Raw genomic sequence first — 21,466 nt, forward strand, 5'->3', positions numbered from 1 at the left:
CGTATTATCTAAACATTATTTATAAATCTGTATTCTTGAGGTCTGTGGATTTTGTGGTGGGTTTTTTTTAATGTACTTATTTATTTACTTTAAAGTTAACGGTTTGTACTGTTTTTTTTACTGGTTCCCACCTGAAAAAAGTTTAAGAACCCGTTGTACACAGTATATGCATTTATTGTACGGGTGTATGAACGTGTATAAAGGTGTATGAACGTGTATAAAGGTGGTGTATGAGGTCCATAAGCCTAGCCCTTTAAGGGAATGGTGTAGTAGAGTTCCGAACAAGGGTGTGGTCTTAGACTACATTCATCATTACTGTTTCACCCGCATTCTCACCACTGTGTGGGGTCTGATACAAAAGCAGGTTTAAAGACTTAGATATCTGAAAGTCAGTATTTATTGTGTATCACAGCGAATCTAAACCTGTTGATCGTGTGGTTTCTCCAGTTTTAGTTATTCGCACTTCCGACTTTTTGTCCCAGAAACGCTTCTGTGTGGTTACAAAGTGATTTACTTTTATTCCACCAGCACCGCGGAGTAACTGGTAGGTTCAACTTTAACTCGTCCTTCACATGTATTCCTTTACGTATATAAAATATAACTCGGCTGTTTTGGAATATCTTTCATTTCTTCTAAAACTCCCCTAATTCGGGCTCTGCTGGTTTTCTTGAAGAGAAATTGATCAGACACACCAGACTTAATATTGTTTGGTGACTGTTTCCGAAAACTTGAGTTAAAGTAGTTTTGGTGTCTTAACATTGACATGTCTTTGAGTTTTATTTACTGTGTAAAGAGTTTAAGTCATAAATGGTTTATTATTAAATGGTGAGGCTTGACAGATATCAGCGTGTCTACATTCTGACGTTGTGCAATGTTCTAAATTAAAAGTCCTAAAAAAAAACTCCAGGGGAAAAATAAGAATTTGCTAAGGAAAAAAATGATAGCTAATTATCCACTGACCACTGATTATCAAATGATCATTGATGGCTAGTAGTTAATTATGTATATTTCTTTGAAGATCCCACTTTTAGACCATAATTTCCCCCCTCCCTAAATGCTTATTTCCCTCCTATAATAATTTTAAACACTGAGATAATGACCTTTTTCTGTTCTTTGTTATTTTTTGTTCTAAACATTCACAATTGCTAATTGTTTGGATCAGAAAATATGTTGATCTGATACTGATCTGCTGCAGCATAGTGGTACAGCAGGTAATGTTGCCACCTTACAACTCAAAGGTCCCTGATTTGATTTTAAACTCAGGTGTCAGAGTGAATTTTCAATTCACTTCCTTGTATTCGTAAAGGTTTCTTGTGGATTTTCTGTTTTTCTCTTACTGCCCATAATAATACAGATAGACAGACAAACCATGCTAAATTCAACCTCATTTGGGTTGTTTGTAATTCTTATACATCAGAATCAGGTTTATTGGCCAAGTGTGTTGACACACAAGGAATTTGGTTCCAGCTGTTTGTGACTCTCAAAAGTACAGACATACTGTAAATAAGACTATACTATACAAGACAGTACAGACTATACAAGAGATACAATATAGACAGTATGAGTAATAAATATGAATACGGAATATATGGCTGATCAGTTATGTCCATAAATTGTGAGAAGTGCATGGTAGTGCAAATAACAATATTGTGCATTACGCAGCAGCAGTAGTGTGTGTAACATATACGGATGATGTGATGACTGACAGTTCTGATAATGCAGTACTTGTAGATATGAAGCAGGAAATATAATTGAGTCAGTGTTCTTAGGATAGGCACTGCCTTGACTAAACAAGAGTTTACTGAAGGTGAATGAATGCTATTGATGCAGCAAACTGATGCTGTATATTGTTATGAAACACCACTTAAACAATGAAAAAAAAAATGTCAGGTTTGTGCTTTTGAAGCCTCTTTATTGTGGCCCTGTTTGCTTTTTCCCTTTTGATTTTTTTCTGAAAATTATTTTTACTTGAGGAAAAGCAAGTGCACTCTAAAAAAGGAGAATATTTTAATGATTGTAGCCTATATTTATTTGTATACCTATTTTATAATATATTTGCCAATTTTCCTGAATGCTAATTTTGTATGCCTTACAGGATTCCAGTTTATCCAGAGTCATTCCAGTTTATCCAGAGGCATTTTTTTGCTCTCTCTCCTTATGCAGGCACTTACCGAGCGAGACGGGGAAAGAAGTTGGTTCTCTACTATGGAACTCTTTGGGCTGTTTAAGATGCAGTTCATTTGTCATCTCTTCATCTGTTATGTGTTTCTAGTTAGTGGGCTCATAGTCAACTTCTTGCAGCTCTGCACACTGCCGTTGTGGTGCATTAACAAACAGCTGGCTCGCAAGGTCAACTGTAGGCTGGCATACTGTGTCTGCAGCCGTAAGTATGAACAACTGATGCTTTGCTCACAAAGCCTATCAAAGTTTCTAGAAATGGGAAGTTATATGTATTGGTGTGTATATTAGTAGCAATGGGTCACAGCAATCCAAAAAAAAAATAGAGTGCTTTAAAATGTATAGTTTTCAATTCTATTTGCTCTTTACAAAACATTTCGGTATATTAACAATTGAGAGCAATGCTGAAAAGTATCTTGGCATGTTTTCTTCCTCTAGACATTCTTAAGTATAATATTTATGAATGTCTAGAAGAAGAACTCATGCTAAGATATTAAGTGAAGTCAAAACTGATCCTTATAATTGCTTTCCCAGCCATTTAAGCAACGGTCAACAATTAAACATTTTAGTGTAAAACATTCAGACTCAACAGCCCCCACAAAAAAAATACAAAAACTCAGTGAACAGTAGAAAACATAGCACTATATGTTCGAATAATATTTTTTATAGATTGCTTGTGTTGTCCCTCCTGAAAACAGTATTTTTAACTCGCCACCAAAAGATTTGTCACTCGCAGGTATATTTTTTCTTTTAAAAATTTTCAAGTGTAAAGAATTGTGAACTAAAAAGTGTAAAAATAAAGTGTAAAATAAATATCTGGAATGCCTGATAAATACAGTTATTCTTAACACTGCACTTGATGTAAATCAGTCTCCATAAAAGCTTAATCACAAAACGTGCCCTCAATTAATTCAGCAGAAACATAGCTGTCAGAAATTATTACAGGTCTTCAGACAGTAGGTACTGTGTATATATATATTGTTTGTATGTATACCTTATTAAAAAAAACATTATTGCAGTGTTTGCTTAATTGCCATTATTACAGTATAACATTTATGATTTTAACTCCTGTTTTTGCATAGAGATGGTGGCACTCCTGGAATGGTGGTCAGGGACAGAATGTACACTGTACACAGATCCTGAATCCTACCCATTTTATGGCAAAGAAAATGCTATTGTTATCCTCAACCATAACTTTGAGATTGATTTTCTGTGTGGTTGGACCTTTTGCGAAAGGTTTGGCGTGTTAGGGGTAAGAAACGTCCAGAATTTTTACTTGGTCTTAAATGTTTTTATTTGACTAAATGGACATTAATATAAAATTTTATGTTTACATTTATGGTGTTTGGCAGACCTGGTACTAAATTACTTTGAAGATGATAAATACATCCTGATACTGGTTCACTATTTCATAGACTAAGAACTCTTTTCTGAAAACCCAGTGGGGGGATGTAGTATAACATGCAAATGAATAAGACAATACAAAATTTGTTCATCAGTGGGACTGAACATAATTATACATATAATATAAATTGAATACTATAAAAATTATTAAGTCTTCTCTTGCATCCAGAAGACAATACCACAGAAGGGTAGAGTTACTGGAAGGTTGTATTTTCCAACAGGCATTCTGTGTGACTAAATACCCAAATATCAGTTTTATTCAATGCATATAAATACAGATGTGCTTCAGGATGGCACTATAATTAGTTGCAAATTGGATGCTTCTTGTATATTCTGTAATTATTAAATTAATAAACAACAATCCACTCCGCTTCTGGTAATTTTATGTAAAAACTTTTTCATATACAGAGCTCAAAGGTCCTGGCAAAGAAAGAACTTGCATATGTTCCTGTAATTGGCTGGATGTGGTACTTTCTGGAGATTGTCTTCTGTAAGAGGAAATGGGAAGAAGATCAGAAAACAGTTGTGCAGAGCCTTCAACAACTTAAGGATTATCCAGAGAACTTCTGGGTAAAGGTTTTCTATTAATAATTTGCTTTGTTGTACTTCTACAGAATTTGATTGGTATAAATTTAATTCAAGCCAAGAAAATTGAATGCACTTTACCCTAGTTTAATGTTCTACATTAATTTGTAAAAAGTAGTGAATGGAGGAAAATAATGTGCCTCCAAGAAATTTACCTGGAATTTCTCACAGAACAACCATAATATTTCAAAGAAGAAAAAAAAAAATCTGTTAATATTGTGTATGTCCCACTTTAGCCATAAAAACAGCCTTTACCCTTTAAAGTATAGACTCCAAAAGACCTATGTGCTCACACCAAGATGTTAGCAGCAGATCTAATTAAATCCTTCAAGTGGGACCTCCTATAAATCTGACTTGTTTGTCCAGGAAATCCCACAGATGTTAGATGGGATTGAGATCTATGGAATTTGGAGGCCAAGTAACACTTTGACACGTTCCTCAAACCATTCCTGTACAATTTTTGCAGTGTGGCCGGGCTTATAATGCTGAAAGAAGTCCTCTGCCATGCAGAGGTATACTTGGTCTGGAACAGTATTATCTAGGTGGTATGTGTTAACATCTACACAGACTGAAGGACCAAAGGTTTCCTGGCAGCACACTACCCAGAAAACCACACTGCCTTTGCCAGCTTACTATAGTGCATCCTGGTGCAATCTTGTCCCCATATAAACAATGCACATGCACTCCGGTGTTCACATGATCCATGAATCCAGGTCACCACCTTTATTGCTTTATGGTCCAATTCTAATGTTCAAATGCCCATTGTAGACTCTTTGTCAACATGGGTACTCTGACCAGTCTCTCCAGCTCATTGAAGTGACTTGGGTTGTGTTTGTGTACAGAAATATTTAAGCCATGTGAGAGACAATTGAACTTATGTCTGAGCTTTGACATTCCAAGACATTTAAATGTTTCCCTTGCTTTAGCAGTATGATTAGGCTCGTTGCCCTGCTGGAAAATGAACCTCCATCTGTCTCAACTCTCCAGTTGAATGAAACAGGTTTTCCTTGCCAATCAAAAGCCTCCCCACAGCATGATGCTGTTATCACCATGCTTTCCTGTTTGGGCTCAAGTGTTGGGTTGTTGGGTTTCTCATGATGGCCAAAAAGTAAAATTTGATCCTTATCTGACTAAAGAACCAGCTTCTATGTTTTTGGAGAAGCTGCTAAATGCTGTTTATAAGAGGTCCAAAATTGTTATCTTATTTTATGTCTTCAAGCAAGTTTTTTTATCTGGCCAGTTTTCCATAAAGTCGTTGCTTGCTTAGTGTTGCTGCAGCCTCAGGGGACTTTCAGAACAGGTAAATTTATAGTGACATCAATATGACAATACACAAAACTGGACTTTAATAAACTAATTTTGACTTCTGATGTTAATTGTTTGGAACAGGGTTTTCATAACAAGGGGTAAAAATATATGCACTAAATGTTTCCCTTCCACTTCAACTATTTGGATTAAATTCCATTAAAATATACAAATATAAATTCAATTAATTTTTAAAAGCTTACAGAAACAACCACCAGTGTCACTTAAAATTAACACTCCTCTTAAAAAATGATTAATTTTCTAGATATTTACCCACTCCCAATGGAAAAAGGACAGGAATTAAGCTTTTGACTGTGGCACAGCAAATTGAAAGGCCTGGATTGTAAAAGTAACCGAAGTTAAAGAAGAATGTTTGTTCTTCGGATGTTCATTTAACTTAGAGTTATGAGTTTTATGGGTCAATAAATGCTGAAGCAAAGTATTTCAGGTTGCGCAAATCACATGCACAATAAAAAGTTTTAAGATGTTCAAGTTTGCCAACTGCAGCTGCTTGCCTATACAGTAGTTTTGCAACAGGTTATACAGTAAGATAAACAGATCTACTGCCTGTTTATTCATTATTGTAGCAGGACTATTTTGAGTTTAAACTTATTTAAATTCATGGTGAAAATTAACAATTTTTTTTAATGTAATCAAAACACAATTTTCTCATATTGATCAACATTGTATGTTCAACCTGAGGCTCTGATTGTTTGCTCAGTTCCTTCTATACTGTGAAGGCACTCGCTTTACTCCGAAGAAACACAAGATTAGTATGGAAGTGGCAGAGAAAAAAGGACTTCCCAAACTCAAGTACCATCTCTTGCCTCGCACCAAAGGTTTCTGTGTTACTGTTCAACACCTAAGGGGAAAAGGTGAGTAAAATACAGCAAAATGCCTGAATAATCAAACTCAACTTAAATTTTTCAGTCTCTCTTGTACCAAAAGGGGAGGAAGGACTATTTTTTTTTCTGACTAAATTTGTGTCTCCTATGTAGTTACTGCTGTGTACGATTCTACGCTTAATTTCAGAAACAACCAAATACCGACTTTACTCGGATTACTAAATGGGAAAAAATACCATGCTGATTTATATGTGAGGTAAGAAGACACATTTTATTTAAACATTGTATATTTGACCTTTTACAGATATTAAAACTAAACCCATACATGAAGTGGAAAATTAGCGGAATGTGCTAACACAAATGTTTAACTTTCTCATTATTAGATTTAAATGGAATTTTTTACACAGAGATGTTTGAGATTATATGAAATAAATATTAAAATGCAGATTCAATTAACACTCTCAGATGTGCAAAGAAATGCATTGAACTTAATGTATGTATGCCACATACTGATTAGACTGGAGACATTTACACAACATTTTCTTTTAAAGGACTTGCTTTGTGGTTGGTAGGTGAATATTAGTTCAGTTGCTGGAGTGTGTATGAAATTATTCCTATGATATTCACTGAAAAGCAGAAATTGTACACTGATCAATGTTCTTTCATGTGAATTATTAAACTTTGTTTCCCTAATTGATACAATCCACTGTATTTTGGCTTTGTGCTTCTGTGGCAGTTTATAACAATAGCTTCCCACCCTGACTCAAACACTTGATTTGTATGAGAAGTCATTTTGTAGTCTGATTAACCCTGTAATAAATAGTAGTTTAATCTTTAGGAAGGTTAAGAAGTTTCATTATATTATTATTATTATTATTATTATTGGTTTGGTATTTAGAACACATTCTGTCTACCAGCTGTCTGCCATGTTTCAGTTATGAGAGGGCAATTTTGATTTTTGTGTGTTTGACTTAGGCGGATTCCATTGGACTCAATCCCAGACAATGAGGCTGAATGTGCCATGTGGCTCCATAAACTTTACCAGGAAAAGGTGAGAGAAACCCATACTTTTTTAGTAGGGAATAATATAGCAATATAAAAGAATATAATAATTGGAAAGGAACTATAATTCTGAATTGCACAATGTTTTCACACCACAAGTTTTCTTTTATTAAGTGTACCAGTAGATTTAGATGCATCTTGTAGATTAAATTACTTTAAAAAACAAAACAAAAAAATATTAGCCCATCTTAGTCACTGGGATGAAGGGTCACCGACCAAATTATCTAGTCAACTGCAAATAAAGTATTATGTCCCGTTTGTGGGGAAAAATATTGGTTTGTCTTTCCCTAAGTATTTTTTATTATTCATATCGTAATTCTGCCTTTTATTTTAATTTCCCCAATACTTTAAAATCCAGTTGATTTCATATTTGAATGAGTGTTTTTGTATGTTCTGCCACAGGATGAGTTTCAGGAAAAATACAATAGGACTGGTCGTTTCCCTGGCCCCACAATGACTCCCTCCTTCCGTCCCTGGGCCTTGCTAAATTGGCTGTTTTGGATCTTGCTTCTACTCTTTCCGCTCTGTCTATTATTGCTGCAGTTGTTCCAGTCTGGGTCAACTTTCATCATTTCTACTACAGTTGTCTTGTGCTTTGCAGGTACTGAGTGTCCCATTAAAACTAAGAGAGATGTTTAATACAGTATACAACATATTAATGTCAATCTAGTAAAGTATTGGTATTTTGCAATGTTGGACAAAAACATGGAAATGCTGCAAGAAGCGTTGATTACGCAACTTTACCCTGAAATTAAAAATCCCCATGTTTCATTCAGAAGGTGATCAAGTGGTTTGGGGGCAAGTATATTTCTCGTTCTCCGAATTGTAATTCCATGCATGTCAGTTGAAATATTGATCATTAATGCTGCATGAATCCATACTGAATTAAAGGTCCAATATGTCCATTTTCTTTTTTGGTTTTCTTTACTGCAAGAAATATCTTTTTATGTAAAAGGTTGTGTGTGTCTTACCATAAGTATAAGGACCATCTCAAAATGAAAAGAAATGGACGTGGGCCTTTAATCAGAATAGCATGTGCATAAGTAATACAAGGACAACGTAAAATGATTGCATCTGGAGCAAATCTTAATTTAAGAGACAGATCTGTGTAGACAGATTTAGGTGCTTGCCAACAGGATTTTTATGCTAACAAATGAATCAGTTAAGCCAATCCAAAATTTGGTCAACTAAGATTGTGTGGTTACCAGTTTCACATAAAATGAATATACTTAAACACATTTTTGTATAGGAATCACCTTTTTTTGGTTTAGTGTATCTCAAACTAATGTGCAACAAAGAGAGGGTAACATTATGATCAACCTTCTTTTTCAGCATCACTTGGTGTTCGTTGGATGATAGGCCAGACAGAGATTAATAAGGGCTCAAGCTATGGAAACAAAGGTGGTCAACTAAATAACATTTCCTAAAGGAGCTAAGTGGACCAACATGGACAGAAACATCAGCAACATGTATCCCAGAGATCAAGAGTGGCCAAGAGCAGTATTCAACAACAGAGGGAAACAAAAAAAAAAATGGACAAAGACAGTAAAGGGAGTGTTGACTCCTCATATGGAAAACAGCATGCATCGTCATTTGAGAAGAGAAAAGACATTAATGTATGCAATAATGCTGACAATAAGTTTTGTCAAAATTGTGATTCTCATTTATGTCCAGAATGTTTTTTTTAATGATGAAGTAAGCCATTAATTAAAAAACTGACCTGTTTATTAATGAATTGCGCTTTACATTGCAAACACTGAAGGAATTACAGAACCAGAAATCTGGGTTTTAGTAGGTATTGACTAGGGTTTAGGCAAACAATTAGCATATGACTATTTGGATATCAAATTAAAAAAAAAAAAAAAAGGTTAAACATTTTCTAACCAGATATTATGGTAAGGCAGTTGTGGGGGGAGTTGTGTGTGTTGATTATATTTAGAGAGGAAGTGAAACATTTTCTCTTCAGCTGTGCACCCAAATATTAAAGGCATACCATCGGTAAAGGTTGACCAACACAGCAAAACCTAAAGATTCACGTAAAATTTAACAATTGTCCTTGGAGAATTAAACGCAAAATACAATATTTAAAAACAGCAATAAAAACTAACAATAAACATTTCCCTTAAGCATCTCTTTTGCACAAGGGACAAATAAATCCCTAAGCAGCGATTTCTTCCAGCTTTCTCCCACTCTGCTGATCACAATTATTTTTTGTGCTTTGAGTGGGAACATGAAAAGTGCCTTCTAATCTTTTTCCCAAAATGTATTCCTTGTTGCTTGCTAATCAAAATCAATCTCCACTGAGACACAAGTGGCTTTACAATATGCTTTATACAAAAAAATAAACCTTAACCTTATTCTTACATTATGTACAGTGTGCCACAGCTATCTGCTACCGTTTGAGTTAACGCAACCAACTGGCCCTTTAAATCTGTAACTGAACATGTAAGACCTGCTCTCATACATGGCAAAGAGTACCACCACCAATCAGTGAGCTACTGAGAGATTTACATCTTTGCTCCTTGTTCCTTAAGTTCCTTGTACCACAGTTCCTTAAGAGTATCATACATAGTAGTGCAAGCATTTGTAAACATAGAGAGCGCAGGGCCACCACTGCTTCATTCTTCATCTGTGCAGACCTGTAAATAAAACGTAGCAGAAGAACAAGACTATCAAAATAACATTTAAATCAAAAAACAAAATAACAATTAACTGTGTGCTTAAATGACTAAAATTTTGAGAATCCAAATGAAATTTAATTATTTGACAAAAGAATTTTACAACCGAGAATGGCCTGCAACACTCTTCTACTGGACAGCATAATATACGAGTACATCTAGACTCAGTAATAGCCATGTGCTCATTGTGAGGTAAAGTCTACCAACAGCAAAATACTAAAAATCACTTTTTTTCTTTTCTGTGTGTGAAGTTTTCACATCTCTCTCGAGGGGTAACATTGAGCATAACAGCAAATTTGCATGTAACCCAAAGCCAAATACAATATGCATGGCAATGCTTCCGTCACAGTAGAGAATGTTTGCCATAGAACGTATAACACATGACAATTTGTGTACATATATCATACGGACATATAACATATGACACGTTTTGTGACTTCATTTCAGTGTCGTATGCACAGCACCATTGTCATACCATATAAAGTAAGCAATCACAGGACACCGAAAGCCCCCTAGGAATTTATCAAGTCAGGAGTAAGAATAACAAATTACTAATTAATTATAAAATTGTTACATAAAATTGAAGGCCTTTTTGCACTTTTGTACTATCCAATTGCTTCTACATTACACAGTCCTGCAAATATACTAAACAAATATTTACAAAGGCAGTTTTAGCACAATTACAATAAAACTGTGTGCATGAGATTCAGACCTTGACGAATGGATGATCTAGCAAGACACTGGCAGTTGGACGGCATTTGGGCTCACTCTCTAGACAGTGAGCCAGGAAGTCTTTCCCCTCTGTGCTCAGTTTCTCTGGAATGGGTGGTTTATGTCCCATGCCAACCTTATACATGATCTGAAAATTGTGCTCATACTCATGCCATGGTCTCTACACAGGGAGAAATGCGAACAAAATAAGATTTTATTCATGTAAAACTCATTAGAATCAAACAAACTATGCATAACACCAAACTACGTTAACAATCAGTAAAGCATGTAATTATATGAGCACTACAACAATAAGGATATTCTTATTGTAGCGCTGTACTGGCTGGTGGTTTATTTGCCTTTTTTCTTTCTTTCAAGGAGGGAGGCTTCTGAAGATATAATATTTACAGTAACATAGTACTCTCTAGATTCTGTGGTGCACTGTGGGATTTGTTTAGGAAGCAAACATTTGACAGCATTGGAAATATTTTGCAAGTGAGACAGCCCTGAAAATGGCTTTACTACCGAACTAGGGAGCTGATTCAGGCACAGTAAGAAATGATCAGCTTCTCCCTTCATGCCTTTCACAAGTGTGCCTGACTGGCCATGACTGAGCTTGATTAATACATGACACGTTTCTGCTTTCAAACATTTTCTCTGAATTGCTAAATCCTCACTTTTTACTCTTTAACTGTGTTTGTTTATGCTCAATTTTTAACTGCTTGAATTTCCAACAATTAGATTTTTTTTACAACCAAACTGAAAAGTAAAAAACTAAATAACATTTACAAATTAAAAAAATCAGAAGGTTGTGCTTCACTGCCTGCTTTTCTCCTTTATACAGTGATGTAGTTTTCCTGTTGTTAACAACAGATGCAGACTTTGTAGTGAAATTCATGGCTCAAACCAACAAATGTTTAAACAATCAAGTTAACAGGACAGACCTGAGCAACAAGAAACAGTATTTTAGATGTGAAAAATGCTTCAAAAATGTTTGACTGAACCACAGAATACCACAGGCAGAGAATGTTCACCTTCAGCAGAATTCTATTTAAGCACACTAACAACAACTAAAATTCTAACCCAAAAAAATAAATAATATTATAATAATCGTTGAAATTGCGAATAAAAATTGAAAATGAAATCGTTGATTATTGTGAATGGCTCATTTCAGTGTCAGAATTCAGTGTATGAATAATAAGTAAAGAGGAAGGCAGCAGGTACCTTTCCGGTGACCATCTCGATCAGGACACAGCCAAGACTCCAGATATCAGCTGCACGTCCATGACCCTCACCCTTTGCCCTTGTGATGACCTCGGGAGCCATGTATGCTAAGAGGGAGAGAGTGAAAATTAAAAAAGGAAACAAAGATTTAAAAAGCTGTCTAAATTGCAGTAGTTATAATGGTGGGTTGTGAACACTAGGCTATGCTAATAATATTTTGCAAGGTCTGGAACAAGGGGGCACGGTGGCTCGCCTCACACCTCCAGGGTCGGGGTTCGATTCCCGCCTCCGCCTTGTGTGAGCGGAGTTTGCATGTTCTCCCCGTGCCTTGGGGGTTTCCTCCCCGGTCCACAGACATGCATGGTAGGTTGATTGGCATCTCTGGAAAATTGTCCGTAGTGTGTGAGTGAATGAGTGTGTGTGCCCTGCGATGGGTTGGCACTCTCCTTGATGCCCGATGACGCCTGAGATAGGCACAGGCTCCCAGTGACCCGAGAAGTTCGGATAAGCGGTAGAAAATGAGTGAGAGAGAGTGGAAGTGACAATGACTAGTGCTTCAATCCAGCTACTAAAGCCTCACCTGCAGTACCCAGTGTGCTGTTCACCTCTCCTGGCATAGTATGAGCATTATTTTTTAGCTTGACTGAGCAGCCAAAGTCCCCCAGCTTTATGAGCCCAGAAGACGTAAGGAAAATATTGGCTCCTAAATTGGCAAAGAATAGACAGTTTGAAGCAGTTTCTCAAACAAGTTCCTATCAGTGATCTTGTGTAGATATAATGGACAACATACCTTTAATGTCACGATGCACAATACCATGTTCATGGAGCACATTTATAGCTGTAGTGATCTGCTTACAGTACAATCGGATTACATGCTCTTGCAGTCCTAGTCTGGAAACCTCTTCCAGCGTCCCTTCATCACAATACTCCATAAAGATATACATCTCTTCCTGAGAGATAAGGAGTAATAGAGAGGGAGGTTGGGAGACCACAAGTGTAGGAATACAATTAAAGAAATCTATTTACATTTCAAAAGAGCCTTACCCGATGAAGCTCAACTCCAAAGTAACGGACCAGGTTTGGGTGTTTAATCCCTTCAAATATTTTCAGCTCATCTGCAGTCTCTTTTATAGTTTTGTGGTCATTGGGCTGGAAACGAATCTTAATACAAAATGCAGACACACTAAAAACTGATGGGCACGTTCTGCAAGTTTGGCTGTTCTACATTGGCAGTATCACAAGCAAAAGTGTTATATAATGTTAAGTCCAAATTCAATATTCATTATTATAAAAAAGGAAGAAAAAAAAACAAAAAACTGAAAAGTGCTACATTCAACCCCTTCAGACTTGTACCTGGTAGAACCACATTTTTGCTTAAACAATTGCTAGAGAGGTTACTGGGGTAAATCACTAACTTTGCACATTGTAATTGGATGACTCTTGTGACGTGCAATTTTCAAACAGTACCACAGACTTCCGGACTTTGACTTGGCCATTGTAGAACATTCACCTTTTTGTTAGTCAACCACTCCCCTGTTGCTTTGGCCTGTGCTTGAGATCATCGTCTTGCTAAAAGCTGAAGTTCATTGAAGCAGTTTGTCTCCCTATATTTTGCAACACTTGTCATTCAGTTTTAATAAGCTTCCCAGAGCCCACTGAGAAAAAGCATCCACACAGCATAATGCCACCATCCCAGTACTTTACTGTTAGTCTGGTGTTTGTGGCTTAGGACATGCATATCTTTCTGAATTGTGGTCAAAAATACAAATATCTGTGTCATTTAAACAGACGATCACATAACATGTTTTGGGCCACCCTGATGTTTTCTGGCTAACTCTAGAGGTACTTTGTTGTGAGTTCTCTTCTGTTCTGGCTTCTTTCTAGCCACCCTCCTATCTAGGCTAGTTGTATGGAGAGCACTTGGCTAAACACTAATCCATTTCCTGTACCTTTAACTGTAATATTCTTAAAATGCACAGGGGTTGAATATAATAAGGATTGTAAACAGTGCTTTTCATTTTTTTTTCCTTCCTTTAAATCGGTATCACATTAAATTACGTTTAAAAAAAAATGAGAGCAAAGAAAAATCAAGGCTTTTTGTAATCCATAGAAATTTGTTCAGTACTTTTGCAAGGCACTGTATATCACCATACCTCCTTCATAGCCATTAGTTCACCTGTGTCCACATTAATACATGCATAGACCTTGCCATATTGTCCTTCCCCTGTGTACAGATAATAGAGACATAATGAAATAGCTAAATAAAAAGATGCCCATACTAGACAGACATATAAACTTTCATACCGATCTTGTTGCCTCTCTGCCATTTAAAGGTGACCTTGCGCAGACCCACATGCATAATGTTGTCATAGGATTTGGGTGTGCTGCACACCTGGCCAATAACATTGCGCTGCCTCAGGGCAGCATAGCGTTTCTCCTCAAAGGAGCAGATAGCACGAAATACCACGTCCATTGTATTCTGACATGTAGTTGTGTCTATAAAGAAAAATGAGAGAAGGAAGCAAATACCAAAGATGAATCAATGTGGAAAAATGACCTCAAAATTTTGTATGCTTCTGAATGTATCCCAGTCTGGAAAACTAGTGCAGTGGGAGCATTTCTGGTGTTAAACACCTGAGAAAAAACTGACTGAAAGAACTCTTATTAACTACATCACTCAAAAGCATAAGTAAAGCAAACACTGGCTTTTTAAATCCAACCTTTTGACGGGCAAATAAAGTTACGGAGCTCCCAACTACGGCGAGTGGCGGCATTGGGATCTGCTTTTGGATATGATGGCTCTAAAGAGAAAAAACAAAGTAATTGAGCAATGGAATGGCAAAATGGCTAATTTAAATTGGCACACGTATTCCATGACTAGTCTGGAATGGTACTTCATAGTAGGTACTGTATGAAGGATAAATGCACATTTCTTTAACATTTCTGCATTATTAGGAAACATGAAAAAGGACGGCATATGTCTATGGTATTTATGACTATGCACTGGGGTGTAGTTCAGCAGGTTCTACTAAATTTCTGTTGATTGTTTTTGTTCAGTTCATGCTATGAATGCATATATGAATCAGGAGGTATAACAAATTTACTTAAGGCAGATCTTTCCACCTGTATTGTAGTTCAGCATTTGGGTGTTTGTCAGAGTCGATAAGGTTATATCATCTAACATGGAGCAAGTCATGATTACTGTACAACATAGAAATCAAATAATCAGATCAGATGGTCTACTGTGGTCTACAAAAAGCATCCAAAGGACAAAAACATTAACATAAAAAGTTTGCATTTTCAATGTTTGAAGTTTGAGAGTAATACATTTCTATGATTTTTTTAAAATTTGTTCTTTAGGAGAAGTACAAGTCTCTTAGTTGAACCCAGAGTTGGGTTGAGTAATTGTACTCAAGTAACAGTACTTGAATTAAAGTATCTAAAAGTTTACTTGGTGTGTTTCCTGGAAAATGTAAATGAATGGCATAAACCTCTAAATTTAGAATAATAAAAAAAACTGCTCTGTATTCACTAGCATTATTAAAGTTTTTTTTTTATTAATAAAGATTTACAAACTGTGACCAGGTGAAAAAGTGATCAGGAATGTGAGTCAGTTATGTTATAATAATTATATATAATATTCCTCAGGTTGTGTCTGGTACCAATCTCGACTAATCTTCTGTCAAACATAAGGACAGAAGATGCAGATATTTGCAGATATAAAAGTTTAAATGAAATCTCTGTATAAATTAAAGGCGTATCCTTGCAGACTGATAGAAACCTTTGTGCCAAGAAAATAATTGTCTAATGAATAGACTATAAAAAAACCTCAGACATAGAAACATCACTTTGAGGAAGGCCTAACTTAAATATTTAAGATTAAATATCATAGGAACTCTTCTAGATATGACGATTATAAAATTAACTAGATTATTTCCTGGTGTTTATATAAAGGATTAAATGTAGTGGAGTCTACTATATAGAGATTAAAGCGTTAAAACCTTTAAAAAAGTAAAATGCAAGCGACGCACAACATCCGAGTGGTGCTGCCTTTAGGTAAATGTCTACATTTGTAACAGGAAAAAATGGCCTCAACAATGCAAAGAGATATCATATACATCATTTGTAGGCGTGTTAATCACTTAGACTTTTCCTTGATTCGAAACACTGAAGGGAAAGTCCTGAGCAACAGGGTAACCCTAAGTAATTAACAATTCTAAACATAACAGGACTGCTCTCAGACACAGATCTTACCATCTCTGTCCTCGGTGGGGCTAGAGTGGCGACTTAGGGATCTGAAGTGCAATTCAGCTGCCACTGATGATAGACGGTCATTCTCATGGACACTGGAAGAATCAAAACACTTTGACTTAGTTTGCTTGTATACAGCATATATACAATGGCAAGTAAGAATTCTCCAAGAATACGATTAGTAGTTTTGATGCAACTACATTGATACAAAGTGTTTGCAATGCATTAGAGCATGGATACATCAATACATCTCATATCAATAAAACTAAAGATAACTTAAATAACAACGTAACATAAATTGCCTTTAATAAAAAATTGCCTGATTTATCACGCTGGATATGAAGAGATTTATATAAAAAGCATTAGTGCAAGCAATTCCACAAGGAAATACGCTATTCATGAAAATCCTGTGAACTGTAAAAATAAATAAATAAGTAAAAATCACATCTAGGTGTGTTAATGATGTATAAATAATCATTAACATTTGCATCTCAGTCGGTGCTTAGTACAAGAATGGCATGACGAATTAAAACCTGTCTGTACTTTTCCAAATCCATGAACAAATCCCATTAAAAAAATGTTGCAAACACCACTGGCAGAAATGCAGCTCCAAACCATGACAGCCCTGTTCCTCTACTAAAAAAGTGGTTAATTAGCTGTTAACCTTCCACAAACACCATTCCTAGTCAAGCTTCTTCAGACTTTAGAACTGTACTAGACTGAATAAAATGCTGAAGTATGTCACGATAAACTGGTGCAATAGACCTTAACAGCAATCATTTTAGCATACATACATGTATTAGCAATGCCTTTCTTTCAGGTTCCATTCCATATAAGTTTAAGAGAACCAAGTTCCTGCTATTGCTTAAATGTAAGGGGAGGTCACTCTAAATTTTTGCCACATTAGCTTATAGAAGCTTTTTTTTCCTGATCTTTTTCTGTGTTTTTTTTTTTTTTTTTTTTTTAACACTGCATGCAAATGTCTTGTATTCTCCAGTTGCATTCTAATAAACAGACAAGAAATGATTATATATGGGTGTTATACCAATTTCATAAAATGTATTTCTGTCCAGAGTTGCATTAATTTCTCACCAAGATCTTGTACTGATGGAGGGAGATTTGGACCACTGTGTAAAGATTTTACATGGGATTAAGGTCTGGACTCTGTGGTGGTTTGTGTGTGAAATGTCATGCTCCATGAAACACTTTCACAGTTTGAGCCAGATGAATCCTGGCATTGGCACCTTTAAAACTGAAGCCTTTTTTCCAAAATGCCTCACTGTTAAGTGGTTTTCTTAAGGCTACACTGCTGTTTAATCCAAATCAGTTGAGTTTTATTTGCGTGCTGTGTGTGAAAATGCTTTTACTTTCACTATTACTCACAGCCATGAGTTCTACTGTTGTTTTCTCACAATTTGATTTCACCAAAGTTTATGTGATCTCTGAACATAATCATTCAAGTCTCTTTTTTTAAAGAGAAAAGCAAAAAAAAAAGGCACAACACATTCATTCATTCATTTTTTACCACTTATGCGAACATCTCAGGAGTCATCAGGCACCGAGGCAGGATACACCCTGGACGGAGTGCCAACCCATCTCAGGACACACACACTCTTATTCACTCACACATACACACACTACAGACAATTTTTCCAGAGATGCCAATCAACCTACCATGCATGTCTTTGGACCGAGCTAGGAAACCGGAGTACCCGGAGGAAACCCCCGAGGCGCCGGGAGAACATGAAAACTCCACACACACAAAGCAAAAGTGGGAATCGAACCCCCAACCCTGGATGTGTGATGCGAACGTGCTAACCACTAAGCCACCAGCACAACATCAAATCTTTAAAACTAGTTGAACTATTTCTCATCACCCTTAATTATATTTAAATATATAACAATCAGCTCATAAAAACATTCTAATGTCAAAAAAATAAATAATAATACATAAGGCAAAAATAGAATCTCATGACCTACCTTGCTCCCTCTGAATTGGGAATGAACAATGATGGGTTTGGAGGATCACTATGGCATCGAGGTACTTTTACAGGACGAGGATTACTTCGAGGAGCTGGAAAGAAAATATTTAAAAAAGACAAAAGCAAGGATATGGAGGAAGACAAATTTATTTTACTTGACATTATGCTTCAGGATTGGCAAAGAAACACTAACCAAGGTACAGGCCGCTCACAGGGCTGTGCGGCTTCCCAATCACATGGCCGATACACTCATTCATCAGGGCCTGAAGACTCTGGAGAGAAGAGGAAAAAAAAAAAAACACCAATGTACTGTGATCTCAAGTGCAATATAAATAAAAATGCATCGCATCTTTGACATTAGGAATATTATACATCTATAAAATGTAGGAATTATTTGTAAACAACAACAAATAGAAGAAGAAAAATAACCACAAATAAAGTTATATTTAAAATTTGTGAGATTACACTTTACCAGGAAATCATCTTCAGGCAGTGCAGAGATGAAAACCGGTTCAATGGCTTGGAGGAAATCAAAGCCTTGTGTTGCCCATCTACCAGACCATATGCAGAGAAAGCAGACAGATCAATACATCATAGATTTTTTTTTAAATGCAAAAAATGCTTTTTCCCCCTCCAAAAAAATTATAGCCTCAGCAGGGCGCTGTAGATGCCTACAGCAGAAGAGGGACTAACCTGGGACGGGTACCTCTTCCACTCTCACACTTTGTTAGGACATAGTTCATCCACTTCCGGGCAAAGGCAATGTAGCGTTCCCCAATCCGCTGCCTAAACTCTCCTGACATCAGCCTCACCACCTCTTTATGATACTACAGATATAAAAATATCACTTGCTGTGTAATTATTTTAAGTATAAATAAGGACAGGTTAGTCAGGAACAAAAAAAAAAACAATTAAAGCATAAAACCTGCAATAATGTATTTTGGTAGAGATGAATTAAATCCTGCATATGCAAACCTCAAAGGCAAAGTTGTAGCCCTGAATCATTGCTTCTCTGTAGTACTGTTGAAGGGTGACAGACTCAGATTCCTCTACTTCTGCCTCAAACTCGGAGGTGAACATGTATTCTACACGGTCGATGGCACTGTTAATCTTACTGCACAAGTTCAGAGCCTCATTCTAAGGGGGAGAAAGATAAAGACAGAAATGAGAGGGAGGAGAGAAAAACACCAGCATGATGGTTAAGTGGTAACAATGAATTTACAGCCAACCTGAATCACTGCTGTCTACAAATTTAATTTAAATAAAAAAAAAAGTTATTATAAAAGTTATTTAGTAGCACTGTTTTTCACTGAGCAAAATGTTAATTGCTTAAGAATTTTGTGAATGTGTCAGTTATGATCATTTTTGTTTATTATCCACCTACACAACCATAGCACTGAAAGCATTTCATCCCAAACACCATGTACGTTTGAGGGCTTGAACCTGTTTTTATTGGTTGCCATAAAACGTACATGTTTGGGCCTGAAGCATCATTTGAAATGTGGTTAAATAATAAGGTTTGCTAAGTTTTGCATAACATAATAATATGGGGTGACCATAAACCCTAACTATTCAGCAAAGTAACATTGTTTAGCACTTTAACAATGGACTTGTTTGCAAAGCAGCTTAAGAGGAATTTAATAAAAATGAAAAAGTTTAAAATTGTAATTTATACCTTGAGCTGCTCCAGTTCTTTGGCAATAAGGGGCTGGCTGGAAGTCTGCTCACGCCGAAGAGTCAAAAGCTCCCCCATAGACTGTTGGAAGGCTTTGCGCTGGGCCACCAGGTGGCCAGACTGCATTACAATCAGCAACATGTTTTCTACCTGAATGATTATCAGAGAAATGTAGAACTTAAATTGCTGGGTTGACTGTAAACATTAACATTCATGAATGGCATGTATTCATATTCCGTCTGTGATTCATTGTGAAATGTAATTTTTTCTTTTTTTGTAGTGATGAGACTTCATAAATGGAACTTCATAATCACAACCATAAACACTATGGAGAGGAGTCAACAAGGACTACGGTGAAAAGTACACAATCCCCACTGTAAAGCATGGTGGTGGATCTCTTAGGTTTTGGGGCTGTGTAAGCTCCAGTAACACGGGGAAGTTAGTAAAATTGATTGCAAGATGAATGCAAGGTTGACCCCCAAATGGCTACAGCAGAAAAAAGGTGGAGGTTCTGGAGCGGCCATCACAGACTCCTGACCTCAATATCATTGAACCACTTTGGGGAGATCTCAAACATGCAGTTTGTGCAAGACAACCAAACCAAAAGATTTTCAGGAACTGGAGGCATTTTGCCAATAAGAATTGGCTGCTATATGACCAGGACCTCATGTACAATCATTACAAAAGACTACATGAGGTCATTGATGTTACAGAGGGCAATATACCATATTAAAATCTAAAAGGTATGCAAATCTTTGAACAGGGATTTTTTTCTTATTTTCTTTTTTGGTACACATCAAGTACACATCTTGCAAATTCTCCCAAGGTATGCATTTGAACACAACTGTATATATATATATATATATATATATATATATATATATATATATATATATATATATATATATTACACATTTCAGAGGCGTTTCAGGAAGTACAACTTTATCTGTCAATATACCTTCATTGCTTTCAAGGTATCTGCTGTCTCCATCCGTGGTACCAGTTTGACCACGGTCCCATCCCATAGGGCCCAGCTGGCCTCAACAGGCACATCTCCAGCACCATGCTTGCTCATAAGAAGGTAGGCATCATCCTCAGGGATCTCGTCTGGCTCCTTGGAACACTCATTCCCTGCCGCAGCATTCAGTAGCTGCAAGATTGTGTGCCGCTGGTCTATCAGACTGTACGGGACAAAGACCTGTAGTTCATCTAACCCTGGGATATGAACCTGCAGAGTAAGTGAAGCATTTAAATTTGAAAACACGCTCATGCATGCATGAACATAAATGCAGCCATGGACAAAAGTTTTGAGAACGACACAAATAGTAATTTTCACAATGTCTCAGTTTTTACAAAGACTATTTGCATCTACTCCAGAATGTTACAGATGAGTGTTGACGAGAACAAGGCTGAAGATCACACTGTCATGCTGATTAAGTTCGAATAACAGTCTGGAAGCTTAAAAAAAAAAAGGTAGCTTGAAATCATTGTTGTTCCTCTGTTTACCATGGTTACCTGCAAGGAAACATGTGCTGTGATCATTGCTTTGCACAAAAAGAGATTTAT

At 36.4% G+C, this 21,466-nt stretch overlaps 2 protein-coding genes across 4 annotated transcripts in view; one reads left to right on the plus strand and one right to left on the minus strand.

Moving 5' to 3' along the window:
- The first annotated feature begins 240 nt into the window (after positions 1-240).
- Positions 241-9,110, plus strand: agpat4 (1-acylglycerol-3-phosphate O-acyltransferase 4 (lysophosphatidic acid acyltransferase, delta)). Of its 2 annotated transcripts, XM_027174434.2 has the most exons (10): positions 241-544; positions 2,096-2,383; positions 3,261-3,430; positions 3,991-4,152; positions 6,194-6,347; positions 6,471-6,573; positions 7,293-7,368; positions 7,782-7,980; positions 8,156-8,177; positions 8,712-9,110. In XM_027174434.2, exons 2-10 carry the CDS (start codon positions 2,158-2,160, stop codon positions 8,752-8,754), a joined length of 1,155 nt encoding a protein of 384 aa, XP_027030235.1. In that variant the 5' UTR covers positions 241-544; positions 2,096-2,157; the 3' UTR covers positions 8,755-9,110. The 2 variants fall into 2 exon arrangements, with proteins under 2 accessions (XP_027030235.1, XP_027030234.1); XM_027174433.2 differs by lacking the exon at positions 8,156-8,177 and having other exon boundaries at positions 245-544.
- Positions 9,083-21,466, minus strand: part of map3k4 (mitogen-activated protein kinase kinase kinase 4) — a 30,316-nt gene continuing 17,932 nt past the window's right edge. For both annotated transcript variants that reach the window (XM_027174427.2, XM_027174428.2), the window contains exons 10-26: positions 20,859-21,128; positions 19,901-20,050; positions 19,201-19,362; positions 18,919-19,052; positions 18,698-18,776; positions 18,419-18,497; positions 18,224-18,317; positions 16,247-16,338; positions 14,713-14,793; positions 14,297-14,488; positions 14,146-14,216; positions 13,037-13,153; positions 12,783-12,942; positions 12,573-12,695; positions 11,993-12,099; positions 10,770-10,949; positions 9,083-10,018 (exon numbers count right to left, since the gene is read on the minus strand). In XM_027174427.2, coding sequence (XP_027030228.1) covers positions 9,998-10,018; positions 10,770-10,949; positions 11,993-12,099; positions 12,573-12,695; positions 12,783-12,942; positions 13,037-13,153; positions 14,146-14,216; positions 14,297-14,488; positions 14,713-14,793; positions 16,247-16,338; positions 18,224-18,317; positions 18,419-18,497; positions 18,698-18,776; positions 18,919-19,052; positions 19,201-19,362; positions 19,901-20,050; positions 20,859-21,128 — 2,112 coding nt within the window. In that variant the 3' untranslated portion in view covers positions 9,083-9,997. The remainder of the gene's footprint in view (positions 10,019-10,769; positions 10,950-11,992; positions 12,100-12,572; positions 12,696-12,782; positions 12,943-13,036; positions 13,154-14,145; positions 14,217-14,296; positions 14,489-14,712; positions 14,794-16,246; positions 16,339-18,223; positions 18,318-18,418; positions 18,498-18,697; positions 18,777-18,918; positions 19,053-19,200; positions 19,363-19,900; positions 20,051-20,858; positions 21,129-21,466) is intronic.

The sequence above is a fragment of the Tachysurus fulvidraco genome, chromosome 7 (genome assembly GCF_022655615.1).
Source record: "Tachysurus fulvidraco isolate hzauxx_2018 chromosome 7, HZAU_PFXX_2.0, whole genome shotgun sequence".
Lineage (NCBI taxonomy): Eukaryota > Metazoa > Chordata > Actinopteri > Siluriformes > Bagridae > Tachysurus > Tachysurus fulvidraco.

Bases quoted from the DNA above. Each gene is read 5' to 3' on its own strand.
- agpat4 (XM_027174433.2), top strand. From the start codon at position 2,158: ATGCAGGCACTTACCGAGCGAGACGGGGAAAGAAGTTGGTTCTCTACT. The intron at 2,384-3,260 runs GTAAGTATGAAC...GTTTTTGCATAG, and splicing joins GGCATACTGTGTCTGCAGCC to AGATGGTGGCACTCCTGGAA. The intron at 6,574-7,292 runs GTAAGAAGACAC...TGTTTGACTTAG, and splicing joins CATGCTGATTTATATGTGAG to GCGGATTCCATTGGACTCAA.